Source organism: Nerophis ophidion, linkage group LG21 (genome assembly GCF_033978795.1).
Source record: "Nerophis ophidion isolate RoL-2023_Sa linkage group LG21, RoL_Noph_v1.0, whole genome shotgun sequence".
In the NCBI taxonomy this organism is placed as follows: Eukaryota; Metazoa; Chordata; class Actinopteri; order Syngnathiformes; family Syngnathidae; genus Nerophis; species Nerophis ophidion.
Window position 1 is genome coordinate 22,078,753 of NC_084631.1, and position 10,944 is coordinate 22,089,696.

Genomic DNA, 10,944 nt, shown 5'->3' on the forward strand with positions numbered 1-10,944 from the left:
TCATGACCCAAGCTCATGACCATAGGTGAGGATGGGAACGTAGATCGACCGGTAAATTGAGAGCTTTGCCTTCTGGCTCAGCTCCTTCTTCACCACAACCGATCGATATGGCGTCCGCATTACTGAAGACGCCGCACCGATCCGCCTGTCGATCTCACGATCCACTCTTCCCTCACTCGTGAACAAGACTCCTAGGTACTTGAACTCCCCCACTTGGGGCAGGGTCTCTTCCCCAACCCGGATCTGGCACTCCACCCTTTTCAATTAATTTAAAAAAAAGCCAAATGGGGACGGCTTGGCGAAGTTGGTAGAGTGGCTGTGCCAGCAATCTGAGGGTTACTGGTTCAATCCCCACCTTTTACCATCCTAGTCACGTCCGTTGTGTCCCTGGGCAAAACACTTCACCCTTGCTCCTGATGGGTCCTGGTGAGTGCCTTGCATGGCAGTTCCTGCCATCAGTGTGTGAATGTGGAAGTACTGTCCAAGCGCTTTGGGCTCCTTAAAAAGGGGTAGAAAAGCGCTATACAAGTACAACTCATTTACCATTCACCAAATAATCAAGTTGCTTGCACATAAAAAAAAAATACATATAATTTATCTACCTGGGGATAGGTTGATTGGCAACACTAAATTGGCCCAAGTGTGTGAATGTTGTCTGTCTATCTGTGTTGGCTCTGCGATGAGGTGGCGACTTGTCCAGGGTGTACCCCGCCTTACGCCCGATTGTAGCTGAGATAGGCGCCAGCGCCCCCCGCGACCCCGAAAAGGAATAAGCGGTAGAAAATGGATGGATGGATGGATGGATAATTTATCTAACATTATTTTGTATTGATTTTTTTATTTTATTTATAAATTTATTTTTTTATTTTAGTAAACCATCAATTTACTTAATTTTGATCGTCACTTGCTGTTCTTCATGCCCATCGCCTGGTGACAGTAGCATCCCTACTTCCGCCCAGATGCGAATACAGCATTGCCAGACGCACAGTAATTAATCCAGGGGTCACCAACCTTTTTGAAACCAAGAGCTACTTCTTGGGTACTGATTAATGCAAAGGGCTACCAGTTTGATACACACATAAATACATTGCCAGAAATAGCCAATTTGCTTAATTTACCTTTAATAAATAAATCTATATATATATAAAAAAAAAATGGGTCATTCCGTCATACATTTTTTTTCCCTTTCACGGAAGTTTTTTTATAGAGAATAAATGATGAAAAAAATACTTAATTGAACGATTTAAAAGAGGAGAAAACAGTAAAAAAATTCAAAGAAAATTTTGAAACATAGTTTATCTTCAATTTCGACTCTTTAAAATTCCACTGAAAAAAAGAAGAGAAAAACTAGCTAATTTGAATCTTTTTGAAAAAATTAAAAAAAAAGAATTAATGGAACATCATTAGTAATTATTCATGATTAAGATTAATTTTAGAATTTTGATGACATGTTTTAAATATGTTAAAATCCAATTTGCATTTTGTCAGAATATATAACAAATTGGACCAAGCTATATTTCTAACAAAGACAAATCATTATTTCTTTTAGATTTTCCAGAACAAAATTTTTGGAAGAAATTCAAAAGACTTTTAAATAAGATTTAAATTTGATTCTACAGATTTAATAGATTTGCCAGAATATGTTTTTTAAGTATAATCATAATAAATTTGAAGAAATATTTCACAAATATTCTTCGACAAAAAAACAGAAGCTAAAATTAAGAATTAAATTAAAATGTATTTATTATTCTTTACAATTAAAAAAAAATACTTGAACATTGATTTAAATTGTCAGGAAAGAAGAGGAAGGAATTTAAAAGGTAAAAAAGTATATGTGTTTAAAAATCCTTCAATAATTTTTAAGGCTGTATTTTTTTCTCTAAAATTGCCTTTCTGAAAGTTATAAAAAGCAAAGTAAAAAATAAATGAATTTATTTAAACTAGTGAAGACCAAGTCTTTAAAATATTTTCTTGGATTTTCTAATTCTATTTGAGTTTTGTCCCTCTTAGAATTAAAAATGTCGAGCAAAGCGAGACCAGCTTGCTAGTAAACAAATACAGTTTAAAAAATAAAGGCAGCTCACTGGAAAGTAAAAAAAAATAATCAATTTATTCAAACAAGTGAAGACCCAGTCTTTAAAATATTTTCTTGGATTTTCTAATTCTATTTGAGTTTTGTCTCTCTTAGTTAAAAAAAAGAGGCAGCTCACTGGTAAGTGCTGCTATTTGAGCTATTTTTAGAACCTGGGCCCACGGGCACCGTGTTGGTGACCCCTGAATTAATCCATCAGTCAAATTCTCCCACAATCAATAATCAATTATTTATTGATTGGGAGTCACAATTGTTGCCTTCAAAGCCCACAATAAATAGACCACGTCAATACATCCCGTTAATTGTTACTGTGCAAAGTTTCAGCCGCATGAGGGCACTGTGAGACCAAAGCAGTTTTTTTTTACCCTACAGTTTATTTAAATGTCACTACTTTATAACGCATACTAATCCTGGTTTGTGGCAATGTCGTACTGTAACTGAACTTTCTAAGCCCTGTCACATCGTGAGTGTACAGTCATTTTAAAGAAAACACTCTCCATCAAGATCACGATAATGTGTCATTCCCCATCTGGCAACGTCACGCCCATATTATACACATTTCCGCATTTTTGGCAGAGAGGAGGGTTAAAGGGGTACTTTTAACTCGCGCTGGCGTGGCAACAACAGCCGATACCTTTAGGATTATGTCCAGGCTTCTTTTGAGAACACATCTGAGAGCATGTGTCGCCTCTCAGATTCGAATGGCATCCGAACAGGTAAACGCTGACGTAATGACACCCTTCGTGTTGACGTTATCGTGCTAATGTTTACGCCAACCTTAGGATTTTGTGTCAAAGTTAAGCGAGTGACCTCGTTTTCGTTCCACAAAGTTTGACTTGGCGCCCTTTCAGCTATTTTAGTCTTGCAGATTCTGTCAGTCTTGTTCTGGCAACGTGCCGACAAATACTACACGATTCAGAATGATTTACACCAGGGGTGTCAAACTCATTTTAGATCGGGGGCTAAATGGAGAAAAATCTTCTCCCAAGTGGGCCGGACTGGTAAAATCACGGCAAGATAACTTAAAAATAAAGACAAAATAACAGATTGTTTTCTTTGTTTAAAAATAGAACAAGCACATTCTGAATATGTACAAATTATAATGTTGCCGGGTTTATTTACACTTACATGTTGCGGCTAATAGTATTCTATCTTTATTTGTCGTGCGTGGAAAACTTGCACTTCCGGGTTTTTCAGGACACCGATTAAAATACTACACGATTCAGAATGATTTACACCAGGGGTGTCAAACTCATTTTAGATCGGGGGCCAAATGGAGAAAAATCTTCTCCCAAGTGGGCCGGACTGGTAAATTATGACAAGATAACTTGAAAATAAAGACAAATACAGATTGTTTTCTTTAAATGATAAATAAATAAATGGGTTGTACTTGTATAGCGCTTTTCTACCTTCAAGGTACTCAAAGCGCTTTGACACTACTTCCACATTTACCCATTCACACACACATTCACACACTGATGGAGGAAGCTGCCATGCAAGGCGCTAACCAGCACCCATCAGGAGCAAGGGTGAAGTGTCTTGCTCAGGACACAACGGACATGACGAGGTTGGAATTGAACCAGGGACCCTCGGGTTGCGCACGGCCACTCTTCCACTGCGCCACGCCGTCCCTCTTTGTTTAAAAATAGAACAAGCACATTCTGAATATGTACAAATCATAATGTTGCCGGGTTTATTTACACTTACATATTGCGGCTAATAGTATTCTATCTTTATTTGTCGTGTGTGGAAAACTTTTCAGGACACCGATCACCGACATGCCAGGCTCTTCCAGTTTTACGAGAATGTTCTATTTTGCAATAAATTGTCTTTGTGCGTTTTAGCAATTGTCTTTTCGTCAGTCTTGCTCGTGCTTGTACTCGTGCTCCACCATCAACCACCCCTCTCGACAGAGCGACAGGTGTTAGATAAGTACGCCCAGGTGGGCGATCTACACACCTGTCGCTGATCTCGAATTCGTTCCTGGCACACTCTGCTTTGTTGCAGGACTGCAGGCCACGCCCACCCTCCACATCGTTATTTATACTTTCTGAATGAATTATGTGATAATGTTCATCAGTCAACTAATTTTCGCTCTGAACTGAACTCTCGCGGCTGTGTTGGAGCCACTATGGATTGAACTTTCACAGTACCATGTAAGACCCGCTCGACATCCATTGCTTTCGGTCCCCTAGAGGGGGCGGGGGGTTGCCCACATTTGAGGTCCTCTCCAAGGTTTCTCATAGTCAGCATTGTCACTGGCGTCCCACTGGGTGTGAATTCTCCCTGCCCACTGGGTGTGAGTTTTCTTTGCCCTTATATGGGTTCTCCCGAGGATTTTGTAGTCGTAATGGTTTGTACAGTCCTTTGAGACATTTATGATTTAGGGCTGTATAAATAAACATTGATTGATTGATTGAATCCATCAGGATAAAAAATTAAATCAAATTACAGGATGATATTTATGTAGTTTGCTCATTTACCTCGACTGGTGCACTAACGTGTTTTTTTTCTTTTTTTCTTACATATGTAGCATAATCTAGATTAGAAAGATGCAAATAATTGCTATTGCGACATCTAGTGGACACATCTAGAACAGCAGTTTTTTCTAATTAATTTAAAACCTCTTCTCACTCCTGCGCTTACCAAAGGCCTGCGATAAAGGTAAGCATGCGCTAAATATTTTAAAACCTCTTCTCACTCCGGGATTTACCAAAGGCATGCAGTAAAAATGTGAGTGTGATGTAAGGATACCATCATGAAAAGCACATTTAATTAAAAAAAAAAAAGCGTTATTATGGTCTTACTTTTACTTATAAATGAAGTCCATGCCAGCTCCTTCTGAACAAAAGCATCGATAACTTGTTTATAGAAGTCTTCCTTATCTTTCTTCAGTTTTAAAAGTCTCTCTGTCTCGATGAAGATCTTCCTTTATTACCTCCTGCTTCGATTGAAAGTCCAGTTTAGAAAGCTGCTATTAGACCGCTGCTATCAGTTAGCTCGGCTCCTCAAGTGCGGGCGACGACAGAATTATCCTCGGACAAGTCCCCCTCCCGTTCTGCTCCGTGGGTGATCTCTTTATTCCACCGCTGCCACCATGAAGTATTATTGTATAAATAATACACTGGGTATTTAGGACTGGAACATGCACTATTTCAGCCCGGTTGTTTGTACAGCCAGCATAGGAGTGTTACATCCTAAAAGGTCTGTCGTACCCCCTGCGTCCCAGCACATATCACGTCACTCATTGTCACTTCTTCTGCAGCCGAGTAGTAGCAAGAAGGATCAGTAGCGCCCTCTACCACCAGGAGGCGGGAGTCATTTAATGACTCATATTTGACACACGCAGCTACGGTATATTAATACAACATAGCTGGTTACTGTTCTTTTTAGCATCCTGGTAATCAATAGCTTGGACCCTAAATCCTACTGAATTGCTCTTAATCTTATTTCTTTTATGCGATTTCAAATTACCGGTATTCACCAATCTCGCGCACTTTGCAAATTGTACGTCATTTCCATTGTGCGCAAGCAATTTGCATATCGCAAGACGAGATTTTGTTTTAAAATGGCGATACCGTGCAAATGGACGATTTGAGGACGGCTGAAGAAGAATTTGCGGAATTCTGCCCAAAAAGCTACATCGAACAGAAGAAGAACAGCAAAACAGTCTCCCAACACTGCAAAGATGGCATCAAGGGTTAGGGGTTAGGGTTAGGGTTAGTAGCCAGAACTTCCAACACAATCAATATATAGCTGGAAGCAATTTCCAAAATTGCCAAAAAGATTGTGCATTATACAAATTGCGCCCATTGATTTGCAAAATGTGCACCACACATTATTCAAATATATAGGTGGATACAATTTGCAAAAAGATTGCGCGTTATAAAAATTTGCAAAATGCGGTTGCGCGTTATAAAAATTTGATAAATGCGGTTGCGCATTATACAAATTTGCAAAATGCGGTTGCGCATTTTGCAAATTGCTCACATTGGTATTGTGCCTACAACAACGTCACGAGTTTGACCCGGCGGTAATACTAAGCATGCTCTAATTATTTTGACAAGCGAGTCTGACCCGGCAGTAATTCAAGGCAGGCGCATACTATATGCCCGGCGGCAATTCAAGGAAATACGGTAATTTAAGATGAGGTTGTGTTTAATTTTGTGGGAAAGACAAAAAGAGAGCAGATAATAACCGGAAAACTATTGTTTTTAGAAAGTAAGTATGAGATGGCTAACAATGAAGCTAATGGGAGTCATCTATTGTGCCCATAAACCCCTCTAAAAAAAACATCCAAAAACCACAGACAATTTACATGTCCTGACCTGAATATCAACCAATTATTAGCAACATTGTTATTATAAGTGGACAGGGATATTTTATGTACCCTTCCCCAGATTTGTGCCTTGGAGGTCTGCAGACAATTCCTTCGACTTTATGTTTGGTTTGTTCTCTGCCATGCACTGTCAAGTGTGGGACCTCATATACATACAGGTGCGTTTCTTTCCAAATCGTGTCCCATAATAAATAATACACTTGCAAAAATGTAACCCCCCGCCCCGATACCTTTAGGATTATGTCCAGGCTTCTTTTGAGAACACATCTGAGAGGATGTGTCGCCTCTCAGATTCGAATGGCATCTGAACAGGTAAACACTGACGTAATGACACCCCTCGTGTTGACGTTATCGTGCTAATGTTTACGCCAACCTTAGGACTTTGTGTCAAAGTTGAGCGAGTGACCTTGTTTTCGTTCCACAAGGTTTGACTTCGCGCTTCTTCAGCTATTTTAGTCTTGCGGATTCTGTCAGTCTTGTTCTGGCAACGTGCCGACAAATACTACACGATTCAGAATGATTTACACGTTTTCTAAACATCTTTGAGTGACGTGGGCACGGGAACACCAGCAGCTCTCAATGGGGATTTTCTGCAGGGATAGTGCAAGGAATTGACAAGAATGCCTCACTAAAGGTATCTTCTAAAGGTGTGGCAGTTTGTTTACTTCAAGCAGGTGTGTCCAAATGGTTTTCCCCGAGGCTGCAGATTGTATAATTGAATAATGCGGAGGCTATTGTGAGATATTTGGTGCGATATACATCTGAATAGTGTTTACAATAGGACTGCAGTCTATCTGTGGCGTGGTGTGGGACGACGCTGTCACGCCAAATTTCTTCCCCCCTACAAAAACCTTCACCACGGCGTGGGGTGGGACGGCGTCTTCATCTAATTTGCATAATTTAACATGAGGTTGTGTTTAATTTTGTGGGAAAGACAAAAAGTGAGCAGAAAATAACAAGAAAAGTAAGTATGAGATGGCTAACAATGAAGCTAATGGGAGTCATCTATTGCGCCCATAAGGCCCTCTATAAAAACCCATCCAAAAACCACAGAGAATTTATTTCTTTCCTTATTTCTTTCTTATTTTATTTCGAAGATGAACATATTTACAACATAATACATCAGACAATTTCATATCATTTCACATCACATCATATCCGATATGGAGTAGGACGAAGCAAAGCTTATTTAATCCTACCTCTTTCCCACGCCAGAGCGTTTGCAAATATATACATTCATTTACTGACCTTTTTTATAATAAAATAATAAAATTACATCCGTGAATGAGTAATACAACAGTTTTGTAATATTTAATTAATTATTTAATTCAGTCATTAACATACTAAGATAAAGAATATCTTATTTTCAATTAGGTTGAAAGTTTTTCTCATAATTCTTCTTCTTTGTGCTTTGTAAGCACTATTAATTTGAACAGCCTTTTAAACTGGATTATATCAGTACAATGTCTAAGTTTTTTACTTAATCCATTCCATAATTTAATTCCACATACTAATATGCTAAAGGTTGTAAGTTTTGTACGTGCATACAAATGTTTTAAATTAGATTTTCCTCTAAGGTTGTATTTCTCCTCTTTAGTTGAGAAAAATTGTTGTACATTCTTTGGTAGCAGGTTATAATTTGCTTTGTAAATCATTTTACCTGTTTGCAATTTTACCAAATCATCGAGCTTTAATATTTTTGACTCAATAAATAAAGGGTTTGTATGTTCTCTATATCCAACATTATGTATTATTCTAATTGATGTTTTTTTTAACACAGTTAACGAATGTAGCGCACATTTGTAGTTATTTCCCCATATTTCTGCACAATAACTCAAATATGGTAACACTAGCGAACAATAGAGAATATAAAGTTATTTTTGGCCCAGGACGTATTTTGCTTTATTCATTATTGAAATGTTTTCTGCCACCTTATTTTGTATGTTTTGTATATGAGATTTCCAATTCATTTTATCATCTCTTAATACTCACAAAAATCTGGTTTCTTCTACCCTTTCAATATCTACTCCGTCTATTTGTATTCGTGTCTGATGCTCTTTTCTACTTTTACCAAATAGCATTATTTTAGTTTTACTGAGATTCAAAGATATTCTGTTTTTATCAAACCATTTTTTTAATTTGTTCATTTCTTCCGTTATTATTTGTATTATCTTCTGTGTGTTCTCTCCTGAACAGAAAGCACTCGTCGTCTGCAAGAAAAACTAACTTCAAGTCCTTTGTAACTTTAAAAATGTTGTTTTTATAAAGATTAAACAATCTTGGTCCCAGTATTGATCCCTGGGGTACACCACAAGATATATCCAACCGTGTTGACTCAATTTCACCCATCTTCACATATTGCTTCCTGTTGGTTAAATAGCTTCTTACCCAGTTCAATACCACACCATTATGTGGAAATGTGTTGTAAGTCAAGCGCTGTAAATACTTTCAAAGTGCACTGTATGTAATGGAGTAACATGCACATTCATAATAATGCAGTGTTTTTGTATTTTGGTCATTTTAGCATATGACGGCACATTAATGTGACAGACACATCACAATGTTCACTATTTCCTTCAACAACGACGACTAGTCACGGCAGACTTTATGAGAGCCAACAAAGACTACTTTAGGACAAATAATGACCCGGAACCTTATATTTGTGAGCCTGGATATACGGAAGATGGGATAAAAGGAGTGGTAAGCAGATCCAACAAGTAGCATAAGTGCTACACAAAAAATACAAACTACTTACATAACAAAACAATCACTTACTGTACAAGGTCTGCTGTCACTTAGATGTCAACGGGTAGGATGTTTAAATTTTCCCGTTTTGATGAAGAATTTATGATAATACCCACACAAGTAAAAAAAAAAAAAAAACATAAAAGAACCAAACTTCATGAATGTTTTTTTTGTGACCGACAAGTATGTGCTCCAATCACTCTATCACAAAAAAATACGAGTTGTAGAAAGTATTGGAAACTCAAGACAGCCATAACATTATGTTCTTTACAAGTGTATGTAAACTTTTGATCGCGACTATCTATCTGTGTTGGCTCTGCGATGAGGTGGCGACTTGTCCAGGGTGTACCCCGCCTTCCGCCCGATTGTAGCTGAGATAGGCGCCAGCGCCCCCCGCAACCCCGAAAGGGAATAAGCTGTAGAAAATGGATGGATGGATGTACATAGCATACTTAAGTGTAGTCACTAGTACAGCGTTACTATTAAGTTGCAATAAAAAGATGAGCTGCTGGCTAAACATTACCCCCAGGCAGTATTTTGGACTCCCCTGATTTATGCATTAAAAAATGTAAATTTTACATCTAGTGTTGTAAAATATATTATATTTTTAGGTCAATGTTGAAATTATTACATATTAAACTCAAACATGTGTGAAGAGTATGTGTTGAATACCGGTGAATTGTTCCAAAGACATGCACCACTGCAATATGACTGGTGTTTTTTAACATGATCTGTTATTCCAGCTCGGTGAACTAGGCAGGGGAGCAGGAAAAGGTGGCGGGGCAGGAGGCGCCGTGAGGGAAGCAGGGGGAGCCTTTGGAAAACGAGAAGTTGCAGAGGAGGAGCGGTACTTCAGGTGACACCCATCACATGGAATAACTTTATCATGTCTTTTTAGTTTTTTTTTTCATTATCACAAAATTACCCCCACCAAAACCTGCTTTCCACTTGCAGGCAAAAGGAGAAGGAGCAGATGGAAGCACTGAGGAAGCACCATACAGAGGAGATTGAGCACCACAAAAAGGAGATTGAGCGCCTACAAAAGGAGATTGACCGTCATAAGGGCAAAATTAGGAAGCTTAAACATGATGACTGAACCATCATATTATTGTACCATAAATGATAATCAAATGCTGACTGGTTAGATAGACCAAGTCTGTTATCGCAGACAATTTTGAATGCAACAACCAATAAAGTGCTTAATATTTCACTTGCAATATTGATTTATTGATTGAGACTTTTATTAGTAGATTGCACAGTACAGTACATATTACGTACAATTCGGGTAACATCCGAATAAGTTTTTCAACTTGTTTAAGTCGATGTCTACGTTAATCATCCATCCATTCATTTCCTACCGCTTATTCCTTTTGGAGTCGCGGGGGGCGCTGGCGCCTATCTCAGCTACAATTGGGCGGAAGGCGGGGTACACCCTGGACAAGTCACCACCTCATCACAGGGCCAACACAGATAGACAGACAACATTCACACTCACATTCACACACTAGGGCCAATTTAGTGTTGACAATCAACCAATCCCCAAGTGCATGTTTTTGGAAGTGGGAGGAAGCCGGAGTACCCGGAGGGAACCCACGCATTCACGGGGAGAACATGCAAACTCCACACAGAAAGATCCCGAGCCTGGATTTGAACCCAGGACTGCAGGAACTTCGTATTGTGAGGCAGACGCACTAACCCCTCTGCCACCGTGAAGCCCTCGCCCCGTAAAATATGGGAAAAAAGGTAAACGCTGGGGAAAGATGAGTAA

General features: G+C 38.8%; 1 protein-coding gene across 2 annotated transcripts; it reads left to right on the forward strand.

Moving 5' to 3' along the window:
* Nucleotides 1–2,644: 2,644 nt before the first annotated feature.
* On the forward strand, nucleotides 2,645–10,386 carry atp5if1a (ATP synthase inhibitory factor subunit 1a). 2 transcript variants are annotated; one of them, XM_061882152.1, is made up of 3 exons: nucleotides 2,645–2,808; nucleotides 9,920–10,032; nucleotides 10,131–10,386. In XM_061882152.1, exons 1-3 carry the CDS (start codon nucleotides 2,737–2,739, stop codon nucleotides 10,270–10,272), a joined length of 327 nt encoding a protein of 108 aa, XP_061738136.1. In that variant the 5' UTR covers nucleotides 2,645–2,736; the 3' UTR covers nucleotides 10,273–10,386. The 2 variants fall into 2 exon arrangements, with proteins under 2 accessions (XP_061738136.1, XP_061738137.1); XM_061882153.1 differs by lacking the exon at nucleotides 2,645–2,808 and adding an exon at nucleotides 6,637–6,743.
* Nucleotides 10,387–10,944: the final 558 nt, after the last annotated feature.